General features: G+C 37.8%; 1 protein-coding gene across 1 annotated transcript in view; it reads left to right on the top strand.

The window, feature by feature from the left end:
- LOC117386003 (solute carrier family 12 member 6-like) overlaps positions 1-26,324 on the top strand; it is a 60,521-nt gene that overhangs the window by 5,599 nt on the left and 28,598 nt on the right. Inside the window, exons 3-6 of the mRNA XM_033983310.2 lie at positions 14,353-14,447; positions 15,043-15,171; positions 18,272-18,418; positions 23,794-23,848. Of these exons, the coding sequence (XP_033839201.1) occupies positions 14,353-14,447; positions 15,043-15,171; positions 18,272-18,418; positions 23,794-23,848 (426 nt within the window). The remainder of the gene's footprint in view (positions 1-14,352; positions 14,448-15,042; positions 15,172-18,271; positions 18,419-23,793; positions 23,849-26,324) is intronic.

Genomic DNA, 26,324 nt, shown 5'->3' on the forward strand with positions numbered 1-26,324 from the left:
TTCTGAGAGCAATGTGAAGATGTCCACAGGGAAAAGCTAACCACATCTGACATCTGCACTGGACCACTCATGTCCCCATAAAGACACAGTCACAAAGCCAGCGAAGATCTCCTATCTGCGACATTACATAGAGTCATACACCTCAATGGTCTAAGCAGACCTGCAGAAAGTGTTTGAATTTGAATGTTTGAAGTTCCACAGCAACGCTTTTTCCAAAAAGAGTTGAGCTGATGTGAAGTCAGAACATTCAAAACTGTCTTGTGCTTGTAGTTTCAAAATTAAGTTAGAGGACAGGTCAAAATCCTACAGTAGAATTTGACTTTAAAATGCAGATTTGTCCTGTGTATGGTTAATATAGCTGAAATTTACTGGGCCTATTCATGTGAAACAAAAACTGCCATAAAGTACAATGCCTTCTGTCAGCATAAATAAACAACATTAAAAGTGTAAAGTGTACTAACCCTGTTGTTTATTTTAGAACTCTCCAACTTGAGTTCAGATTTTTTGCCTTGGAATTTTTACTTGTAGAATTTGCATTCAGGAGTTTCGGCTGCATACCTTATCTCTGATTCACAATAGAAACACAATGGCTCCAGATAAGACCTTGGTAAACCAACTCAAAACTTTTCACAGTCAGCTTTCATAATCTCTTGTAACGTCAGCGCTGTCGCCTTTTCTCTTCTGTTTGTGTTGACATTAAAGTTACTCTCCCATAAAGACAGACAGCAGGTAACCCAAGGATACAGGGACAACCTACAGTCCTTGAAGGCATAATTTTCAACCTAGAGAACGGATCTGCTCTTAAAAACACAAACATTTTAATTATTCAACAGAAATTGTCCAGGGGAATAACCTGGCCAGCAAGATGAATTCTTGGGATATTTGTGAATTCACAAACTGGTGGAAATCCATCTGGCTTGCCTCCTGTTGCTGTGATTGCCTGGTTATCCAAAGGCAATCAAAGGTGAATATTGATACTTTGCTTCACACTGGGGGTGTTCTACATGTATGTATGTCTATGGTGGAGTGTAGAGGAGTTGCCATGGTGGACACTAGGGATGGGACGATATTAAAATTTAGACTTACAATTATTTTGACCAAAATAAGCACGATTAACAATATTATCACGATAATTATTAAACCAAGGTTTATAGTTTTTTTTAAAGTCACTAAAACATCAATTACCTTAAATTTCGGACAATTGAGTGCACCTGAATATTGGCTGCACCAGCTAAATTTGAAAAGAAAATACATTTTGTACATATATAAGCTGCACTTGAATATAAGCCGCGGGTTTTTGTGTTCTAACATGAGATATTTACAAAGGAAGACGGTAAATTATAGGTATTCAGATTAATTCATGGTTATTGTAAAACCATGTGCCGCTGCTAAGCTGTGCAATCAGCTGTGCAAAATGCTATTTAACTAGCGCTAACCTAGCGATAGCAAGGTCGACACAAACACGTACCATTATTCATACAAATCAAAACTAACACAGACTACATTCAGTATTTTATTTCACATGGTATGTTACGATGGATATTTTCAGCTCAAGTTTGGCAAACAATGGAGGATGTTGTCTCGCAAATGTGCATGCAAATTGCTCGTGTTTTCCCTTGGAGCCGCAACTTTTTTCAGCAGGCTCTGCAGATTGGTAGCTCATTGCCTTATTGATCTTGTTTTTCAAGTTATTAGGATCCAGATACACTGCCCGACAGAATAGGCACAGAAGCTAACATAGCAAGTTTCATTGCTATGATAGAAGGCCCCCTTGTGGGCAAACATCTAAACATTGTTTTGAAACTTGAAACATGAGGCAGTCTGGTGGTGTAAAGGCAATTACAATCATGTGCGATGATCACTATTATTAAAAAATGTCACGAACGATTAAATGCGAACCTTTTATCGCAATTAACAATATTATCATATAATAATAATAATGGCTTACACTTGTAATGCGCTTTACAGGCTTGTCAAAGCCTCTCAAAGCGCTACACTATAGTCATTATTCATTCATTTCCACACTTGGTGATGGTAAGCTACTATTGTAGCAGACTGACGGAAGCGAGGCTGCCAATCTGCGCCATCGGCACCTCCGACCACCACCTATCATTCGAGCACACACCACTTTCATACTAGGCAAGTGGGTGAAGTGTCTTGCCTAAGGACACAACGACAGAACTTGGTCCGAGCGGGACTCGATCCTCCGACCTTTGGGTTGGGGGACCAACACTAACCACTGAGCCCCTGTCGCCCCGGGATATTGTCCCATCCCTAGTGCACACATTGGAAAAACACTGGCAAAGCAGTTTTAAGGTGGTCTGAAAAGTGAAAAATAAAGAACAACATGGATTTAAACAACACATTTTCAGTAACCTGTGATCATTATGAGCATTCATGGTTACATTTAGGAGGTTGATGTTCAACAAAAGGACACAGTGGCTAACTGAAAAGGTGTTTGCTCATGCTAGCTAGCTTGTAACTGTAATTTTATTTAGGGAGACTTGTTTTCAGAGCACAAATAATATCACGTGTTGTAGTTCTAACAGCGCTTCTGAGAGAGCAGTGCCTATAGTTAACGTCACAACCCCAGGGAATGTTGGCAGCAGCTGTAAAATATCAGTGCAGAGACTGAAAATGTCATTTATTTCCTTTAAAAAAATTGTACCCATTTCTGTGTAGAGTTTGCACACCTGAGGAAGGTCAGAGGGACTGGAAGGTTGTACTAATAAAAGTGAACCAAGAGTTAGACGCTGTCTTCTTAAAACCTTTAACTAGCCAGCTACAGAACAACTTTGTATAAATAAAAATTCAAACATTATGAGAGTTCCTGGGCCAACTACGGCCAGTAAATAGTCTTATTACACCACCCACTTGAGCGGGGAAAGCTTAACCAATGAGGTGAAGTCATGAGTTCTGAGCCGGCTAAAGTTGAGAAGGATGTTTTTAAGGATGAGGAGAGTTCTGTAAAATTCCACTCACATGTGCATTATGAACCATTAACAGTTTTACACAAATAAAAGATATGCACGGGGCATTTGCAGTTCATGCTGTGAATATTGTCAATATTCAAGTTTGCATATTGAACAGTTTACATTGTTCCTCTTCTTTCTGTGGAGAAAGTCATTAGTTGAGATTGTTTCATCAAACAGCTGTATCTTTTATTTGTATCATGGTCATGGCACAGTTATCTGAATTTACTTAAGTCAGTGATTTCTTTCTTTCTTGGAAGATTGTTAATTGTTTCATTCTGAAACTGCCGATCTTTTAAGAAAAGTCTAATCCAAAGTTTCAACAGTGTACATCCATAAATCTTACAATGGAATTTAAGTCGGGTGTGATGGAGGCTGGGAGGCATCAGGATTCATCTTCCTGTAGCCATAGAGTTAAACATTTCCTACTTAGGTCCATTACCATGGCAACAGTGAAGTGGGTGCTTCTCACAGTTTCATAGGTCACTCTGTAATACTACGCCCAACTGTAAGTGTCAATTTTTGTAGTTATATTAGCTATGAAGTCCTGAATGAATCATTTTTAGCTGTTCCATCTATGGAGTTTGTGAGTATGTGGGAATGCGCCGCCCACTAACCAAATGTAGCTGTTTATTTTACACACTGCTCCATGGCTCATGTAATCTATAGCTCACCAGTGTTTATGCTGCTTTTCTTGGGAATGTCTGAGTCTGTTTTCTAGGGCTGGATGATTTGGGAAAAACATTTTGTCTCAAGTGTATCAAAATGTATCAAGTTTCAATGCTTTTTAAAAAAATTGTCTTATTAAAAACAAATAAAATTTTGGTAAAGTTTCTAATTTTATATTGTGGTTGAACATGGGCAGTACATAAGAGGTAATTCCATAACTGTCTGATAAACAGCACTGGTAGTGTGATTAGATCCATTGACTCACAGGTTAGCAGTGTGATTCCAGCTCCCACAGATTAATACAGTCTTGACTTGCTTTGCCCCCAGTGTCTGTGTACACTGGTGTATGAATGGTCTGTGAATGGGTGAGTAGTTCCTTGATGCAAAGCTGAATGCCTTGAAATGGGTAAAGCTGTATATAAAAATGTGGCCAAGCAACAATTCTGTAAACAATAGATAAAGCTTGTCTAATTTACAAGCAGGCCTATGTATTATTTGACAAATAAAATAAACACCTGTTGTGGAAAAATTACAATTCTAGATGAACAGTAATCCATTTGCGAAGGTCAGTGAGTTTTGCAATACAGGAAAAAAGGTTTATTGTTTATTACAGAAAATACGTCTAAGTCCCAATCTCAACCAACCAACCAACCACCGTGAGCATCTGAGCTCTGACTATTTTATACCTGAATGACAATGCTACATACATTTCAAAGCAGAGTGACTTTTATTTCACACCCATGAGATAATGAACTTAGCCAGGTATTACAACAACGAGTTTCCTGTGGGATGGAGACGGAGCCTTCACACATGTTAATGTCTAGTCTGAGTCTGACAAACTGATTGATCACTCATGTGATCAAATGCATTTAAATACACAACATGACTATACTTAAATTTCTATCACACTTTCTCCCTTTTGATTACTCATTAATCATACTTCATAAACAATCATCACAAACAGAACATGCACAGAAACATTAATTGTTGGAAATAAAGTCAGTTCCATTATTGTTTACTGAGATGGAGGGAAATTCAACAGTTCATTGTTGTGTTCAGTTCAGTCTGTCCTTATCCAATATGATTTGTAGTCAGACAGTGAATGCTGTTTTAACATGATGGTGGCGGTGTTCAGTTAAATCTTTCCCATTGCCTGTCCTCTGTCCCTTTGTCCTCCCTCTGACCACACATGGTTGTACTCTCCATCCGCACGCACCTTGGCATCTCTCTGGCCACAGCTCGTCTCTGGAGTTGTCCTTCAGCCCATGTGTCGATTTCAGGGTTGTGGTTGGGGACACGAGGAACAGGTAGAGTTCTTCTGAGTCACATGAAAAGAAGTGAATAGCTGAATTTTCCTCTGGTGACATTGAAACAGAAGAATGGTTTTAGTGATGTAGGTCTGATTCAGTCCAGGAGAAGACCATGTGTCCTCCTGCTCAAGAGAAGACCATGTGTCCTCCTGCTCAAGAGAAGACCATGTGTCCTCCAGCTCAAGAGAAGACCATGTGTCCTCCTGCTCAGGAAGTGTTTTTGGTTCAGGTCTAGATGAAAAGTTATCTCCTGCTTCAGATGTTGTCAGGTTGCAGGTCTTGTAGTTCATGGAAAACAGTCTCTAAATGATAACACCTTTTTTCACACAATCCAGTTTTGAAAACTAAAATTTAATTTGTAATATCCACCCTTTGACACATTTATATATCTATATATACATGTGTCAATTGTGGCTTAGTTATCTTCTGCTGCAAGAGAACACTTAAATTGCTGTTCTGAAAGAAAAATTTTGTGAAGCCCAAAAGTGTTATTGGTTTGTTGTTAGTGTGTGATTATTTCATAGGAACATGTAAAGAAAAAAGTTTTGATTTGTGATCACTACTAGCTTTGATTAGGCCTTCATTTTGTTTTTAAGAGAGCTCTTTAACATTTTTGGGAATTCATGGAAGAATTCGGTTTCTTCTTTCTAATTACAATTGAGGAGGGTTTTTTGGTATCAGCTGGACTTTTCTTAGGACATCCATGTAATCAAACTCACTGCAGTAATGAGGCAAAAAAAAGCACAAAATAAATACAAAATTTTTCATAAAGGAAAATAAAGAAACAAAGAAATGTAGAGAATGAGTGGATCAGTTGAAACTGCCTCCTGTCATTTTCTTGTTGATACGGTTTACAATGGTTTAGCTGTTACACACATATTTTCTTATGTCACATAATTCACACCACACAGTTTGGCAGTTTTCTTTTTTTTGTTTTCAGTTTTTGTTTTGTTTTTTCATTTTTTCTTTTTTTTCTTTACTGTTTTTTTTCCCCTTTTTTTTTCTTCACACTTAACATTGTGAGTTAATTAGAGCATACTGTTGACATTACGTAAATTTACATTTGTCTGCATTTTGCAATCACATAATATCTCCATTCTTAGACCTAGATGGACTGCTGAATTTACTCTCCCTCATGAAAAAGTTCACTCATCCTTATGCTCGACTACACAGGGACTTTCACCGTTTTGCCTTTTACTAGTTAGTAACCCTAGATAGGAGTTTCACCTACTGACTGTTCACTAAATAGCAGGGACTTCCACCCATTTGACTGTTTACTAGCTAGTTACAACTAGAGGGGAATTTCACCCATGACTGTTTGATAGTTAACTGTAATGACTCCTAAACCTCATTTTGAAGAATAAATTCAAATAGGTCCCAATACTAGATATTATATAAAGCAAAGTACAGCAAAACACCTTTACACAGTGTCTCACAGCTTAGTCATAGGCGGAGCTACAGTCATCACAGTCCCATGGACTAGACCTGGATCAGGGGCTAGTGACTGGGCACAGTCAGCACAGCAGGGCTCCTCTGTTGGAATCCATTTCTGTCCAGATCCCCTTGACGTTTTGCTCCCCATTTTAGATGTTTTGGCATTCGTAACTTCCAATATCTAAGTTTCAGTGGCTTAAAAGGATGAGCGGTCTGTCAAGTATGTCCCAAAAGTGAGGAAATAAGGAGTAGGGGAAGGCCATTGTTGTTTGGATTGTATTAGCCGCGCGTTGTTAGGGCAGCATGGTGGTATAGGATCAGAACTATTGGGTATGTTTAGTTAAGCATTTTGCATTTCCAAAATACATTCTCCTTTGATTTACCAGTCTTTGTAGATGAAGATTTCCTTTTCAAATGGAAAGAAGTCTGTATTGGAAAAGCTCACCAAGTAGACCTTGTTCGAATCCAGCGTTGGTGATCCAGGACAGAAACCAATGTCCATCCATGTTCTTCTTTGAAAGATCCGTGCATCAGGACAGAAACCAAAAGGAAGACAAAATCCCATCTTCACTGCATTCTGGACGACCACTCATGGATCCCACTTCTGACACCATTATTGTTGTGGAAAAATTACAGTTCTAGATGAACAGCAATCCATTTGCGAAGATCAGTGAGTTTTGCAATACAGGAAAAAAGGTTTATTGTTTGTTACAGAAAATACAGACAGGACAGGGCCCAGGCCTGCCCTGGCCACAGACTGGTAGCCTCCCGGCCTCTTAATGTCTGGTCTGGGTCTGACAGACTGATGTGATCTCACTCATGTGATCAAATGCATTTAAATACACAACATGACTATACTTAAATTTCTATCACAACACCTTTATTTTCTTATTTTTGTAACTCACAGAAAAATGTGTTTCTCATGCAGAAATTGCCCCTGCATTTTAGATGGAATTCTGTGGATTGATCTCATAGGATTTTTAACTTTATTTCCCCAAACCTTTCATCACAAAATGCCTCTTAACTGATTTAAAACTATGATAAAAAATTAACACGGGTACTATCCCACAAACCCAAGTAATAATTAGTGCATTAGTGCAATCATTTCTGTTTTTCTTAGTTTTTCTGTTGTTTAGTGAAGGTTTTATATGTGGCACATGTTTTGTTTATGATGTTGCCGTGGCAATTGCAGACAGAGCAGGAAGTGATGTTGCTGAATCAGACACTAGAGTGATTTGTGCAGAGTTTGAAAAATGGACAAGAGCGACTCGATGAGATTCAAACTGCAGTTAAGAGGAAATGTTTATGTTGGCAACGTCACAATATGCGTATTTGGGCTGTCTCACTCTCCAGAGCTCAAAATGCTGTTGTTGAAAGTATCAATACCCAAATAAAAAACTTTCTTATTAAATCCTAAAGGTAGGACAGAGTTAGAACTTTCCTGAATATGTTTTTGCAATGGTTGCATTCTATGTCAGATTGAGTATAACGCCACAAGGTAATATTAAGATAACTACTATTATTTTCCATTGAAAATTACATTCAATAGGTTGGGTTCATATTCTCGAATTTGATGATGTTGTAATGTCATCTGCCTCCAGGGGCATATATAATTCTATGGAATATTTACACTTTTTTTTTTTTTTTAAAGAAATATCCAAACGATTCAGAAACCTTATCATTATTAGTTTGGGATGGGCTCCACAATCTAGCCATATTAATTTTAGGGCTTATGGCCACATGAACGCAACCTGTTAATCTTGCAAACCTCTTTCAATAAATCAGTGGAGTGAATAAATGTTCCAAAGGGCATGTTTTGTCTTGAATGTGTTATGTGCCGATTGCATGTCTGTTTCTCATGTCTGCCTGAACCTGCTCGACCTGTAACACGCTTGTGTACAGACTAGTGCAATGCAAACTCATATTTACCACCGCAAGTGTTCAGAAGGCAGCGTACTAAGAAAAAAACATGTTATTTGGATGTTGCCATAGTAGCCCATTATTACAACATGGGATGGGCAATATCCAGTATTGATTTACCTTTTTTGTCTATGTTTTGATATCAATACAATGCCGGTATATGTGCCTATGTCTCATTCCCAGATTGTATTCAGTGCATCAGATTTGTCTTTTTGATCAAACCCATAAAAGTAAATGGCTGTATGTTTATACCAATAGATAAATTATTTTGTAACCCAAAATAATATTGTTACTATTTTTAGTAAATACCAGTATCCATCACAGTAGCAGGCAAAATGTTGTTAATTGTCAAAAGGCTCTCAATTTAGCAGTCAGACTACATTACTACCCTCACCTATGGTCATGAGCTTTGATTAATGACCGAAAGGACAAGATCGTGGATACAAGTGTTTGAAGTGAGCTTCCTCTGCAGGGTGACTGGGTTCTCTCTTATAGATAAGGTGAGGAGCTCAGTCACATGGGAGGAGCTTGGAGTAGAGGCGCTGCTCCTCCATTTTGAGGTGGAGGAAGTTAGGTCCACCCTGCTCAAACTGCTGCTCCCGTGACCCGGCCCCGGATACAGCAGAAGAAAATGGATGGATTTTAAATATGAATTTCCTCAGCATAAACAGTCATTGCCATTTAACATAAAGTCAAATTTCTTCCTTCAAAGTTTTCCATCTGCATCAAAGCGCATGTTTGGATTGGCAGAGGATTGGCTGTAGACCTCTCCATTAGAAAACTGATTGACCATTAGACCATTGACCATTAGAAATGACTGGATTTTGCTCTTGTTTAAAAGTTTAGTATTCTTTTTAAAATTTAGCCATTTTTTAAATATATATGTATTTTTACTATTTTTGGGAGCAGTGAGAAGTCATAGTTACAAGGATACTTTATTGATCCCCCCTCTAGAAATCCAGGGGTCTCATATTTTAACACATTGGTGTGTTGTGGAAAAATTACAGTTCTAGATGAAAAGTAATCCATTTACGAAGCTCGGTGAGTTTTGTAATACAGGAAAAAAGGTTTATTGTTTGTTGCAGCAGATACAGACAGGACAGGGCCCAGGCCTGCCCTGGCCACAGACTGGTAGCCGCCCGGCCCCTCCCCCAGGTCCCCTCTCCCTCTAAGTCCAAGTCTCAACAACCGAATCAACCACCCTGAGCATCTGAGCTCTGACTATTTTATACCAGAATGACAATGCTACATACATTTCAAAGCAGAGTGACTTTTGTTTCACACCCATACCCATGTGAATGAACTTTTACACTTAGACAGGTAGAACAACAGTGAGTTTCCTGTGGGATGGAGACAGCTTCACACATGTTAATGTCTGGTCTGGGTCTGGCAGACTGACACAGATCAAATGCGTTTTAAATACACAACATGACTATACGTAAATTTCTATCACACTTTCTCCCTTTTGATTATTCATTAATCATACTTCATAAACAATCATCACAAACAGAACATGCACAGAAACATTCATTGTTGGAGATGAAGTCAGTTCCATTATTTTTGACTGAGATGGAAGGAAATTCAACAGTTCATTGTTGTGTTCAGTTCAGTTTGTCCTTATTCAATATGATTTGTAGTCAGACAGTGAATGCTGTTTTAACATGATGGTGGCGGTGTTCAGTTAAATCTTTCCCATCACCTGTCCTCTGTCCCTTTGTCCTCCCTCTGACCACACACGACTGTACTCTCCGTCCGCACGCAGCTTGGCGTCTCTCTGGCCGCAGCTCGTCTCTGGAGTTGTCCTTCAGCCCATGTGTCGATTTCAGGGCTGTGGTTGGGGACACGAGGAACAAGTCGATTTCTTCTGAGTCACATGAAAAGAAGTGAATAGCTGAATTTTTCTGAAGTTTTTCTCCGGTGACATTGAAACAGAAGAATGGTTTTAATGATGTAGGTCTGATTCAGTCCAGGAGAAGAGCATGTGTCCTCCTGCTCAAGAGATGTTTTTGTTTCAAGTCCAGGTGGAAACTTATCCCTGGTTTCAGATGTTGTCAGGTTACAGGTCTTGTAGTTAATGGAACAGTCTCTAAATGATAACACTTTTTCCACACAATTCAGTTTTGAAAACTAAAATTACATTTGTGATATCCCCCCTTTGACACTTTTATATATGTGTATATACATGTGTCAATTTTGGCTTAGTTATCTTCTGCTGCAAGAGAACAGTTAAATTACTGTTGCTGAAATAAACATTTTGTGAAGCCCAGAACTGTTATTGGTTAGTTGTTAGTGTTGTTAGTGTGTGATTATTTCATAGGAACATGTAAAGAAAAAAGAAGAGAAATTATGCAGCATCCACATCTCCTGTAACAAAAAATAAATAAATTATTGACGAAATCGCAGGCGCTTAGTCTTCAAGGATGGTCAAGTCAGTCAAGTCAGTTTGGATTTGTGATCACTATTAGCTTTGATTAGGCCTTCATTTTGTTTTTAAGAGAGATCTTTAAGATTTTTGGGAATTCATGGAAGAATTTGGTTTCTTCTTCCTAATTACAATTGAGGAGGGTTTTTTGGTACCAGCTGGACTTTTCTTAGGACATGTTTGCCATTTTTCAAAAAGGAAATATAAAGAAACAAAGAAATGTAGAAAATGAGTAGATCAGTTGAAACTGCATCCTGTCATTTTCTTGTTGACACGGTTTACAATGGTTTAGCTGTTACACACATATTTTCTTATGTCACATAATTCACACCACACAGTTTGGCTGATCAGGTCTAAGGACACACAAATGTACAGTTCGCTTCTTGTGTCACAGTCTTTTCTTAAACATTTTCTTTCTTTTCTTTTTTTGAGATTTTTTTTCAGTTTTTGTTTTGTTTTTCTTTTTCATTTTTTCTCTTTTTTTCCTTTACTGTTTATTTTTCCTTTTTTTTCACACTTAACATTGCGAGTGAATTAGAGCATACTGTTGACATTACGTAAATTTACATTTGTCTGCATTTTGCTATCACATATTATCTTCATTCTTCTGAATTACTCTCCCTCATGAAGAAAGTTCATCTGTCCTTACACTCAACTACACTGGATTCTCACCCTTTTGCCTTTTACCAGTTAGTAACCCTAGATAGCAGTTTCACCTAGTGACTGTTCGCTAAATAGCAGGGACTTTCACCCGTTTGACTGTTTACTAGCAAGTTACAACTAGAGGGGAATTTCACCCATGACTGTTTGATAGTTAACTGTAATGACTCCTAAACCTCACTCTGGAGAATAAATTCAAGTATGTCCCAATACTAGATATTATACAAAGCAAAAAGTAGCACAACTAAACCCGTGCACCTTTAAAATGCAGAGGGCTTATGGCGTAGAGGGCACTCCCGTCTCCAATGTCCAGCTTGACAACAGATGAAACAAGGTTCATTGGAAAATCTTCTCTTGTTCTTTCGATGGGCTCTCCTCCCATATTTGTTCTGCTTATGTGTTGGCTTATGAGTCTGTATTTGTCTATGTAATTGTGAATTCACTCGGTGATTTTCATGTTGTTATGTTGTTGTTCATGTTCATGTCTTATTGTACATAGTCACTGCTGCCATATGCAGTTCTTTCTGAATTCTTTCTTGCTTCATTATTTTTCTTTCTGTTTAGCTGTTCATATGCATGTGTGGCGTGTCTTTTCAGTTCAATTAGGCGAGCAGCTTTCCAGCCAATGCAGGTTTTCTTCACAGCTGAAGAAATGTCTGTTTTTAGTCCATTAATGAAATAGTTACACAAATATGTTTCCCAAACATCACGAGTCACACCTATGTGATCAGGTCTTGTAAATCCACTGTGGGTGTTATACACTTCTGTTAAACGTGTGAGAAACTCTTCAGGGTCCTCAGTGTCTCTTTGTTTGCAGGATTGGATTTTGTCAGTATCGATAGAGGCAGGAAAGGCTTTTGTGATAGCTGTGCAGATGTTATTCACAGCTTCTCTATACAAAGCATTGGAGTCATGCTTCCAATCAATATGATTGCATCGCAGTTCAGTGTTTTGAAGTTGATCAGCTTTTTTGTGCCATTCAGTAGGTTTCATTTTCAGGATCAATACTCTCCATAGTTCACTCATAGTAGGTTTGAAATCTTGACAAAAAATTAGCAAAAGTCTGACCTGATGCTGTAGGATTGGGCAGATGTTGGGATGCTGCAGATATTTCAGAAGAAATCCAAGGACGGAAAACTAATGTTGAACCTTGTGGACCAGAGACTTCAACCATTGGCATAGTGTACATTGTGTCTTCTTCAGCACGGCTCACTTTGCTTGTTTCCATTTGTATCTGCACGTGTCCATTACTGTCCTGCGTTGTAGAGTTATTTGGTGAAGGATCAGACAGACAGGTTGGATGGGGGTTGTTCAGATCTGGATCAAACTTCAGTACAGTCATTTGTTGAGACAAAGAGTTCTGCAAGTGGGGCAATTTCAGCTCACACATTTCAGTTGCATCTTCAAAGAGAAGAGGCTTGTGCACAGTTTTTCTGATTTTGACTTCAGCTTCGTCTTTCCACATTTTTAAACATTCCTTGTCATTTTCGATGTTTTCTAATTTTTTTAATCAAAAATGTTATTTTTTCTCTCATTTCGACTTCAATTTCACATAATTTGTTTTCCAATGCATGAACATTTTTTAAACTGAATGCACCAAATTCTGGAGTCTTCTTATCTCCATGTTTTCTTCTAATAAAATCAACAATGGGGCGTCCTGGAGGGGAATACTCCCTTGAGGTTTTGCTCCCCATTTTAGATGTTTTAGCACTTGTAACTTTCAGTAGTCCCAAAAGTGAGGAAATCAGGAGTGGTGGAGGGCCATTGTTGCTTGGATTGTATTAGCAGCACGTTGTTAGGGCAGCATGGTGGTACACACATGAGATTTTGGAGCCAAAAAGACTGAAAAGTTGTGAGATGAATCAAAAATGGTATAGGATCAGAACTATGGCTGCTGGGTATGTTTAGTTAAGCATTTTGCATTTCCAAAATACATTCTCCTTTGATTTACCACTCTTTGTAGATGAAGATTTCCTTTTCAAATGGAAAGAAGTCTGTATTGGGAGAGCTCACCAAGTAGACCTTGTTCGAATCCAGCGGTGGTGATCCACGACAGAAACCAATGTCCATCCATGTTCTTCTTTGAAAGATCTGTGCATCAGGACAGAAACCAAAAGGAAGACAAAATCCGATCTTCACTGTGTTCTAGACAACCACTCGTGGATCCCACTTCTGACACCATTATTGTTGTGGAAAAATTACAGTTCTAGATGAAAAGTAATCCATTTACGAAGCTCGGTGAGTTTTGCAATACAGGAAAAAAGGTTGATCATTTGTTGCAGCAGATACAGACTGGGAGCCTCCCGGCCTCTCCCCCATTTCCTCTCTCAGTCTAAATCCAAGTCTCAACAACCCAACCAACCCCCCTGAGCATCTGAGCTCTGACTATTTTATACCAGAATGACAATGCTACATACATTTCAAAGCAGAGTGACTTTTGTTTCACACCCATACCCATGTGAATGAACTTTTACACTTAGACAGGTAGAACAACAGCGAGTTTCCTGTGGGATGGAGACAGAGCTTCACACATGTTAATGTCTGGTCTGGGTCTGGCAGACTGACACAACATACACAACATGCCTCAAACATAAATAAGCCATGTAACTAATGTTTTCGTTATCAGTTAAATGTACACTATGTAACTTTCTTGTTTGCAGTCCTTCACCTGATTGTGCTCCTGCTTTGTCTTGAATATTCCACAGTATTGCATTAAATATAGCATTTATTCAGTGTTTATATTGCCAAGCAATACCATGAAAAAAACAATACAATTCAGATCTGTGAAGAGGCAACCTCTCTCACAGTAAGAATGTAACTGCCTGGCTGCATCACCTGCCTATAAGTAAACGCTGCCATTATTGTGGAACATTCCAGGCAAAGCAATAACATTACCATGTACTCAGGTGGCGGACCCTTTACCATTTTTTTCCACTGTTACTGATTTCACTGAATGTGTCTCCAGGTGATGGCAACTCCAAAATCTCCAATGTGTACATCAACAACACTCACGGCATGGATGATGATGACTTCTATGACAGAAACCTGGCCTTATTCGAGGTGTTTCAAATAATTTCACCTTAATTTGTGTTGACAGAGAATATGTTAACTGCCAGTGCCAGTTTTTGCTTTAAGTGGATAGGCCCAGTAATTACAGAAATATTAATGTAGCTGTACCAGATTTTTTTTCTTGCCTCAGATGTATTGTATATGCAGCTCTTAAGGTCAAAATAAGTCTTCTGCGAGCTGTCTGCATCCAATTATAGAGCTTTTTTAGTGTACGAAAATAAGGAAGGGTGCTGTGATTGCATGCTTGTTGTGGTTAGCGTTACCATTGCGACAAAATTCCTCTCTAGTTGTGAATATACACACATCATGGTGAATAAATAGGATTCTAGGAATGTGTTAGAAAAGTGAGGAATAATAATTTTGGATCACTGTTAACAGTTTAAATAAAGTAGTTCTGTTTTTTACACTTTTAAGACAGTAAAAATCTGGTACAGTGCCTTTAACCATAAACCAAGACTAAACATTTTGACGGTTAAAAGGACAATTCTACTATAGTAATCTTTTTTCCAGCTCAATAACATCAGTTGAATACCGGTGCACAGTAATTGTATATTTTTTCATTGCTGTTTGTGTTTTGTTTTTTCAGGAGGAGATGGACACACGGCCCAAAGTCTCATCTTTACTCAATCGTTTGGCGAATTACACAAACCTCACCCAAGGTGCTAAAGAGCACGAGGAGGCGGAGAGCATTGGGGAGAAGAAGAAATCCAGCAAGGTACAAATCTCAACCTTAAACCAATGCTGTGTGTACATCTGCGCACACCACATCAAAACTGGGATAACCTTGGACTTAAAGTGCATATGGCATTCTTTCATGTTTTTCTAATTGTTATTCCTTAGTTTGGTGGGATAGTGCTTGTTGTCAAAATTGCAATGCTAATCCTGACTTGTAGTAAATTGTTAAATCTAATATAACAACAAAATTCAATTTATAGTTAAGACAAGACAAGATCGTGTTTACAAGCGGCCAAAATGAGTTTCCTCCGCAGGGTGGTTGGGCTCTCCTTTAGAAACAGGGTGAGGAGCTCAGTCACACAGGAGGAGCTTGGAGTAGAGCTGCTGCTCCTACACGTCGAAAGGAGCCAGCTGAGGTGGCGCGGGCATCTGTTCAGCGTCCTGGGCATCTGTTCAGCGTCCTGGACACCTCCCTAGGGAGGTGTTCTGGGCATGTCCCACTGGAAGGAGGCCCGGGGAAGACCCAGGACATGCTGGAGGGACTATGTCTCTCGACTGGCCTGGGAACGCCTTGGGGTCCCACTGGGGAAGCTGGAGGACGTGTCTGGGGTGAGGGAAGTCTGGGATTCCCTGCTTAGACTGCTGCCCTCGTGACCCGGCCGTGGATAAGTGGAAGAAAATGAATGGATATTTCAGTCTGTGGAGTTATTTAAATATTTATTAGGCTCTGAAATTAGCCTTAACATTAGTATCAAAAAACAACAACATTCATTTGTAAACAGTGTCCTTCAATAAGTTTTCACCTCATTTGTAAAGTGTTAAACACGTTGTCAATGACATCCACCCGCAGCTTGCTGTCTACTTCTTGATCTGCAGAGTTACACTAAAATCAATACATACTGACAAAAACCTCATAGACATTACATTAGAGTGGAAATAGCTGTGCAGATTGTCTCTCTGACCTGAAGTACGTTGTGCACACAGCCTATTACCTCTATGTATGTCACATCTGCTGCCCGTGTCCAACCAGAAAATAAAATAATAAATCTCACCAAAATTGTCAAACTTGTGAAAACTAGGTATGCTTTTTTAGCAAGATTTTAAATGCATGGTTACTACATTTTAGTGAAATCAGTAGCCTGACCTGTCATAAGCATTTAAACTGAAAGCCCACTCAATCTGGCAACACAGCAGGCTCAACCAGTTAATCTAAACTCTAGACTTTATTGCATGTTTTTATGTCAGAAGGTTGAAACAAAGCAACAATAAGAAGAGTCTGAACATTGCAGTAAAACTATAAAAGTTTGTGGACTGTAGAGTTTACTTACAGTTTTGAGTGGTCATTGAACTTTTTGTGTAGAATATTCATCTCTCACATTCACTCATTCATATAGCAGACAAGGTGGGTTAAGTGTCTTGCTTAAGGACACAATGACCGTATGCATGGGAATCAAACCGACAACCTTGGAATTAGTTAAATGCTCTACCACTGAGCCACAGGTGCCCCCAATTTTGCACAAAATATTTATAAACTCCTCTTAAAGGAGACACATTTTGCTTTTGTCTGCTATATAGTTATAATCTTTGGACATTTTAACTTGCAAGATTGATTTAAAACAACGTAATAAAATAAGCTATTCCACTGCCTGACCCGGCACTGTAAACACATTCTGTTGGTCCCTCCGGTATATAGATAAAATTCATACCAGTGGGCAGCAGATTTTTTTTATTTGTCTCAAAATGACTTCAGTGCTTCTGAATCCTATGTGTATCACAGTTTAAGATAAAAAAAAAAAAAAAAAAAAGTACGTAACAGTGGGTGTGTATGGGGGAAGGGGAAAATGGGAATTTGCTGATCAATGGAATAAAGATTACTCAAACGTGCATGAACTCTAAATAAAACTTCAAGTGTGTAAATGAGAAATTAACCATTATAATATGGTTAAAAGCTCTAAAAAGTCTATTTTGATGTGAGAAAACAGATCAGTTTGGATTGACTGTCCTCTTGTCGCTGCAGTGACAGCTGTGAGTTTGAACATTCGAACGTAATCCTCAAACAGAAGCTGGAGATAACTCAGGCTGATAAGATGCAGCTTTATAGAAATGTATGTTTGTTCCCTATGGCTATATTTAAAGGCACTGTACTTTTATTAGATTTTTCTAAAGAAGACCTATTGTGCTTGTGTCTGCTACATAGTTATAATTTATGACACCTGTGGATCATTATGTTATTATTTGCACATTTTAAATCACAGTATTCATCTAAAATAACTCAATAAAAGAAGTACGTCTGCTGACTTCTGTGTTAGAAAACTCTACAACAAAGACCCGTTTAGCTGTTGGCCTCTCCTATGGATAGCTGCAAAACACACTAGCGAGTAGCAGATTTTTGTTCATTTATACCAGAATGACTGTGATGCTGCCGAATCCTATGTGCATCATTAAGAAAATAAAAATTGAAGAACGAAGTAAGTACAAAGCAGTGGGCGTATGCCCGTGGCAGTAAAAACTGAGATTGATTGGCAATATGGCGTCTTGAAAATACACTTTTAAAGACTGCCCATACATGCTCAAATCATTCTGAAAACAACTCAGAGAGGAAACAACGAGGAAACAACTATAACATGGTCAAAAGCTATGAAAAGTTGATTTTGCATAATAGGTCTGCATTAACAAAAGTGTTTATGAATATTTTCCTTTGTTGTCTTAAAAAATAAAGGTAATTCCATAACTGTTATCTAGCAACCATACCATGTCCAAATTGCACAATAATTATGATTAGACTAATAAAAAAATGTTTAATCTGTCAAAATGCTTTATTTGTGCATAACTTGTCCCTGCATTTTGGATGAAATAAAAAAAATTAGATGTCGATGACATAGGTGGAGGTATTCCATTTTAGAACTCACAGCTACTTCCTGTATTTTTGTCCTTTTCTTAGCATTTTCCACAAACTACCACTTAACTGGTTTAAAACTATAATAAATATTTACCACAGGATCTCACCAAAGTAATAATTAGAAAAACATGAAAGCCTGCCATATACACATTAAACTATGGGCATTTTTTTTTTTATATTATGAAACCAACCTATAAATCAAATAAGCGTGTAACCCTCTCCACCCTCTTCATTCCCTCAGTCTCCGCAGATGGGCACGTTCATGGGTGTGTACCTGCCGTGTCTCCAGAACATCTTTGGGGTGATTCTGTTCCTACGTCTGACCTGGGTGGTGGGCAGCGCAGGGGTTCTCCAGGGGCTCTGCATTGTCTTCATCTGCTGCTGCTGTGTACGTACTCCGCAATCTACACTCTCAAAAACAGAATGTACATGTTACAGCTGCAAGATATATCAGAATCCAAATCTGAATGATCACAATTAGGGCTGCGATGATTAAACGACTAATTGTGACTCGGGCTGTTGCGGTTAAGCTTTCCCATGTGGTAACTTTACTTCTCTCAGCATTGTGTTGTATCTGGTAAAGCACATAGACCCATGTAAATTGGGATTGTACTTGAAAAATAGCAACCGTATTTTCAGGACTATACATAGTATAAGTTGCACCAGCAAAAACATGCATAATAATGAAGAAAAAAAACCATATAGGACTGGACTATAAGTTGCATTTTTGGGGGAAATTTATTTTACAAAATCTGAGACCAAGAACAGACATTTTATCTTTAAAGACCAGTTATAATAATAACAATAAAATGGAGAACAACAAGCTGACATGTCTGGTATGTTTACATAAGATATTAACAGTTAATCAGATAACTACACTAACACAACCTTTGCCTGCTTGTCCACAAACACAAGAGTTCTTTTCACAGATGTTTACTCTGATCTTACTTCTTCATCATAGTTCACACAGTAGAACTAGCGAACACATAAAATACAACATATGCACACAAAATTGCATATGAACACATGGAAAATATACATACCACTTTGGCCTAGTAAACAAACTGGTGAACCTAAAACTTTATTTTACTTTTCAGCTGTTTCTTAAATAGTGCTCTGACTCCGCATTAGTGTTCAGCCGCATCGGCCGGCCTTGATGCAGAGAAACATTTCTAATTGAGTGAAAGTTACATCAGCGTTGTCATGGAGTGTTTTCTTGTGCCTGACTGGTGCCTCGTTTCTACTGGGCACAAGCAGACATTCGTTCCAGCACGCTGCATTCACAGCACTTCAAAAAAAGTTTTTTTAAGTTGCTGCAGGGCAGGACATTATACGTATATATACGTATATAAATGTGTATAACTGTGTACATATATTTATGCACACATGAATGGCACTTAGATAGTTAATATGAGGTCTCTCTCTCTCTGACAAAATAAATCAAAGTGATGCGTTTGCAGCTGGATAAAAGAAAAGTAAGGAGCTCAATGCAGTGTAATGTAGTTTGCAGTCACATAGCCACACCTGTCCGTCGGCAATAACAGTCCCCGGTGACCCGGACCCAATTTGCTGTATGCACAGTTAAAAGTGCCGTTTGAAGTACCCGGCCAACGAAGGGGGCTCCTCCGTGTACCCGCCTTTGTGCTGAAATGGGACACGGAGCGTACTTCAACCGCTGTCTGTGCGCTTACGTAATGTATCTTATGTGACATTGTTTTTTAATTATTTATTATTTAATAGAAGAAGAGTCAAGGTGTTGTTGTCGCAGCCGTTTAATTGAAGTAAGGAATTAATGTTTCCCTTTGAATATCAATAGGCAATTATAAGGTTCGAGGTGATTTTTTTCCCAATTGTAACTTATACATAAGTTTAACAAAATATACCTTGTTAAAACGTAATAACAGAGACAGAGGTAACAGTATAATTTTTACATTCATAGGCTATAAACCAGAGAACACAGATTAGTTGTACATAAAGTGGTATATTGCAGTTTAACGGTTCTGTATTTGGGCCAGGTTTAATTTGATCTGTGGCTAAATCACTTTAATACCAGTAGAGGGCAGTGGTTACCTTCTATGCCTTCTATACCTGAGTGTGCCAGAGCTGCACAGGTTTTTTAATCATTAAACACACGGCCTGTATTTATCTTTATTCAGATTTTACAGTTTCATGTAGCAACAGTTTCATGTCGCACTGTTGTAGGTGACGTAAACCAGTACTTACATTTGAACATGTATTGTGTAGCGGACTCCATTTGCGTAGGCGCTTTGTATGACGGGATATAGCAGTGCGCGAAGTGTGCTCGAATGCACGCTCCGGCTATGGCTGATCTCCATGGAAATGCATGACACATTTTTGGCTGCATTCGTCGGGTGTATGAAATGGGACAGCACTTGTCGCGCCAGAAGTTACGTAAGCCCTTAAATGCACCTTTTGAATGGCACTTCAAACGGTGCATTTTTTTTTTAACAGCATTTCCTGTGGAAAATCTAGTGCGGCCCAGCCCCACCCAAACTCTGTCTCCATCAACCCCCAGGTAAATTGAGTTTAAGACCCCCTGAACTAGACTTATGATAAACTAAACATTTACAATATTGTTCCAAATGAAAACCTTATCACCTTTATGGTCCTATAAATGAAGAGGAAATAAATAAGGGGAAATCAAATATGAAATCTATAAAAGAAAACAAGTCAATTTTCTTACAGGTATTGCAAACACACCACCGCCATCTCTTGGTCAAACAAGTGAACTCTAACATTTATAATCAACTCATATTTATTCAACTACATGAAGCATAGACAATGAATTGAATACGTTTCTGGTATGTTAACATAAGATATTAAGAGTTAATCCGATAACTAAAGCATAAAAAACAAGCTAACAAGTTAACACTCGATCTCACTCCAAATCACTAAATCCATTAAATTCTTCATCCTCGGTGTCACTTTTGAACAACTCCACCTGGTCCGAAAGTAGATGAAGTGCCGCTTCCACGTGGCTGCCACACTGGTACACAAGCCTAGAGTGCCCTTGCACAGTTGTCAGTGTGACAATAACGAAGATGTGAAATCATATATTTTAATAATTTCACATGTAAGGCCAAACTATGAAAAAAGTGCAACTTATAAACTGGAAAATATGGTATATAAAACAACAGCCAGGCATAAGTGACAAGACGCGTGAGTGCATGTGTCAGAAAAAGTCATTTTTGTTCATTACATCACACTGAGACGAGTTCCGAGTAGTGCCGGTGCAGGTTATTGAGGGCTGAGCCAAAATTCACATGGTTTTAGCGTCTGCCACTCCAGTAAGTAATGCGTAAGGTCCATACACCCATGGTAAACTCCCATCTGCTCGGGACTCCAGCCCTCTGACTGAAGGAATGCGCTAGTGTTTAGCTTTAGCACCGACATGGCTTTTCTTAAAGCTACATAAACATTAATTGGTTCATAGTTGAATAGTAAAATTACACCAAACATGTGCGTGGAGCCTCATTAAAATACAAAATGCGGTTATCGCTGATAATCACTGATCATACTGTTGTATTGCGATATTGTGGTTACTGCGACAGCCCTAATTGTGAGTAGTCAACTGTAAAAAAATTTCATAGTCATATTTTGGTAATTGTATTCATCATCTGGCCTATATAGACTCTAAAACACATACCAAAATATCTTTTTTTTTTTTTTTATAACAAATACAGTGACATTACTAAATAAAAAAAAGAAACAATTTTTGATTTTCATCAATGAAAATCCTTCAGTCACCATAATTCAACCTTCTTTTGTTTGATAATGTATTCAAAAAGTATCAGTGTAGAATAAAAATAATCAATTCAATAGAAAAATTGATTGTTAACAAGTTAACTACTGACATAATCTTTAAATAGTTGCAGTCTTTGAGATTTAGTAATTGCTACTAGGGCATTTAAGTAATATAATAGCAACATATCCTGTCTTATTCTTATTACATCACCATATAGTGTTGAAAACTATATAAAAAGACTTCCTCCTGACAGAACTGGTGTAACTGAGCTAAGTTTGTACGCTGCTTTGGTCACACATGCATTTTCAGATCTGCCCATACATTTTCAATAGGATTGAGATGAGCTTTGTGATGGCTACTCCAAAACATTGACTTTGTTATACTTAAGCCACTTTGTAACCCGTTTGGTCATATGCTGATGTCTTGAGATGTTGCTTCAGTATTTCCACATAATGTCATTTCCTCATAATGCCATCTATTTTGTCAAGTACACCAGTCCTTCCTGCAGCAAAACAACCTCATAACATGATGCTGCCACCCCTGTTGGGATGGTGTTCTCAGGATTGCAGGCTTCACCCTTTTTCCTCCAAATGTAACCATGCTCATTATGGCCAAACAGTTAAATTTTCGTTTTTGTCAAACTTCAGGACATGTCTTCAAAAATTAAGGTCTTTGTTCCTGTGTGCATTTGCAAACTATAATCTGGCTTTTTAATGTTTCTTTTGATGTAAAGGCTTCTTTCTGGCACAATGGCCTTTCAGCCTATGTTGGTCCAGTAGTCGTTCATCACTGTGGATAATGACACACTCTTACCAGCTTCAGCCAGCATCTTCACAAGGTCTTTTGCTTTTGTTCTTGGATTAGATTGTTCTGGACACAGAACACATCTCTTTCCTCATAGTTATGATGGCTGGACATTCCCATGATGTTTATACTTGCGCATAATTGTTTGAACAGATGAATGTCTCACCTTCAGGCATCTGGAAATTGCCCCAGACTGCGCAAGTTCACAGACATGTGCATGTTCACAGTTCTCTTCCTGATATCTTGGTTGACTTCTTTTGACTTTCCCATGTTACGCAAAGAAGCAGTGTGTTTTAGATGTGCCTTCTGTAATTAACTGATGTTATCAATAAACTAGAAGCTTCCAAAGACATGACATCGTCATCTGGATTTTGCCAAATTGTGTGTAAATGTATGTAAATATCTGACTTTGAAGGAAGGATTTTGTTGACAATTGTTCATAACTGTCTTAATTTTTCTGGGATTTAGCAAATAGAAATAATTTTGGTGATCCTAATTGACATAAAACAGGAAAAGTTTAGTCTGATTTCAAGTCAGACAGTAAGGGGAAAAAAGCCTATGTTTCTTTTTATATAGTGTATGTTAACTTCTGGTTTCAACTGTATGTACTTATACCATCCCACTCCAGCCTCGCGACCAGGTACAGCCTCTTTATGCCAGTGTTAACATCGTGTAGGTAGCGGGAGTCCAACCTGGACACATCCCCTTGTTAGTGCTATTGCTCTGTTAAGACCGGGGACAAGATATGACTGTCAGTGTATTCACTTCTGAGGTCTAGTTTTTTAGACCTGTTTCTACATGTTAAGAGCTGCAACTAATGATTATTTTAGTAGTTAAGTCACTGGTGATTAGTTTTTTTTGATTAGCCAACTATTCAAGCAAGTATTTAGACATTAAGATTTAAAATAATAATAATAATAATAATAATAAAAATAAAGTTTGAAATATGGTGACTAAGGCTGTTGAACATAAGTGTTTTATTGATGCAAATTGGAAATTCTATTCAGCCTTTTTTTTACGAAATGAAAATGGCTGATTGTACTTTGTGATAGTCTTATGCAAAACTTGTGTTGAAAAAGTTGTCAAGAAAAAGTTGAGTTTATATATATATATATATATATATATATATATATATATATATATATATTAGTGTGTGTTCTTCTTATATATTTGTATGTTCTTCTCTTCTCTAGACACTGTTGACAGCCATATCAATGAGCGCCATCGCCACAAATGGAGTTGTACCAGGTAAGTCCTATTCCTACATGACTGCATCGCACGAGTACTTTTAAATACAAATAGTACACTATATCAGATTGCAGATGTTTTTCTGGTTAATATCTTTGAAATTACTGGGCCTATCCACATGAAACAAAAACTGGCACAAAGTTCAACATTATCTTTGTGGGAAAAAAATTAATTTGTTTGTTGACACTGACAATGTGTTCAGAAAATGGTGCCATTATTCAACTCCAAACGCATGACTTTTCAAGTATGTGGACCGAGTTCCTAACAAATAATGATGATGTTCATGGATTTGTATTTTGGATATTTCATAGGCCCTTGACCACCATCTAGATTATGACAGACCTATATATTTCAGTAAGTTCTTGGGTTTAGTCACTAAAAGAAATAATCCAAAAAGTAAATGTATAAATGTTTAACCTGATATTTCATGTAAAGTACAAAGTACAATGTACAATGCTATCATTAGGAAAAACTGCCCCCTTGTCAGAATGATGACATCATAATCTAGGGTCTGAAAACCACCAATAATTGTTAAGAATCATAAAATCACGCGACATGATGTTTCTTCTAACAATAGCAAGACCAAAGTTTGATATTATAACTTATCCCTAATGCCTCCCAATAATGTTTGTGATCGTTCTAATGTTATTTCTGTGTCTTGTGTCCCCACCTCTCCCAAACCTCTTCAATGGTCTTTACTGTCCATCTGCACCACCCTCTGACACGTTCCAAATCCAAATGTCAGAGTAGTTCTTCATTTCCATAAACAAACTTTGACTCTGCCTCATAACGTTGATATTAACTGGAGTCTAAAGACCATTCACCCATTTTTTTAACCTTTCCACCAGACTCGCCACAAAAATACAAGTTTAAATGACTTTAATTCAGAAGATTTATTTTGTGATTAGGGCTACAAGATTAATTGCAATTGAATCAAAATCGCAATTTGAATTGATTAATTTAGCGAATGGAAAAAGACTGCAACATCTACATTAAAAACAGCTAACCCTGTAATGTAGCTCTCTACAAACATGTTCTGATTCTTGTATTGGTTTGTCAGTTGAGTCATATTTCAGTCTTTTTGTCAATTCTCCCGGATGCTTTTAGAATGTGAACTGAATAGAATCCTATTGTTTAAAAATAATTTGTAAATCTAATTGCAATTGCAATTATTTTCAGAAAAAAATGAATTTGATAATTTTCATAATTTACATATTACTTCCTATAAAGGGCAGAATATTTATTACTTCTAAGCTATATTTTTAATTGGGTAACTGATTTTCAAACCTTGAACAGTGGAAGTATGGATTAATCAGATAGGAGAAAGTACCCAACCAAAAGATCCATGGCAACACCAACTAGGGCTGCATACCTTTGTCAATTAAAGGTGCACTATGTAACTTTACTGGAGAAGAGTCCACCACCTATTTGTCTCCATGGAGATGTTATTGCTTTGTCTAGAACATTCTAGTTGGCATTAAATTGATCTCTCTCCATTGAGACAAGAGATTTAGTATATACTGTAAATCTAAACTAGAAAAATATATTATGAATTCAAGTCATTTTAACTTATGCAGTGTCTCTTTGTCTTTTTTGCAGTGCACAATCTTCCATGAAGATGGTAGTTTTGCTGTTTTGCTGTAAATTAATTGTGCTCAAATGTAAAAAGAACAGTGTTTGGCTTTCAGGTGTGGTTATTGTGGAACTTCTTAGATTATATTTAATATATAATAAAGAAGTAATTGCAAATGTCTCAAAACACAACAGACATCTAAAGTTGTAAATTAAATTAATGAATGAAACATTGGATTTATATATCCTCTTTTGAGACACCCAAAGCGCTTAACGGTGCATTCACTCCACATTCACTGTTAAGTGATGGTGAGCTACTGTTTTAACTGCTGCTGCCCTGGGGCAGACTAACGAAAGCAAGGCTCCTAATCTGCGCTATCAGTCCTTCTGACCACCACCAACACACACATACACACACCACATTCATACAAGGCAAGGTCGGTGTCTTCGCTAAGGACACAATGAGTTCTTGCCCGCTGTGGCACTTGGTATTCCTAGTGGTCACCCATCCAAGTACTAACCAGACCCTGCCTTGCTTGGATTCTGAGTGCCCACGATAAATAAATAAAATATATATATAAAATCACCAGGGTATTTATTTTTTACAGCAACTTACCTTTTTTTTTTCAAATCCATCTGAAATACTCTCATTTGGTTCATTTTTATTTCTTGATAGGTCTATATTTCTATATAGTTTTAACAGTTAAAGCCAAATACTTTGTTTTTTTTCAAACATTTTGATGTATTAAACTTCAAATAAGTTAAACTTTATTTGCAGTAATATACTACTTTAATTTTTCCAGAGTTCTGTAAATTTATGCTTGTTTCTTAAGCATAGTTTGACTTTTTTTTCTTTTCCTGCCCATAACAATACCATAATGTTACTAACCATCCATCTCTCTCT

Source organism: Periophthalmus magnuspinnatus, chromosome 18, assembly GCF_009829125.3.
Source record: "Periophthalmus magnuspinnatus isolate fPerMag1 chromosome 18, fPerMag1.2.pri, whole genome shotgun sequence".
Lineage (NCBI taxonomy): Eukaryota > Metazoa > Chordata > Actinopteri > Gobiiformes > Gobiidae > Periophthalmus > Periophthalmus magnuspinnatus.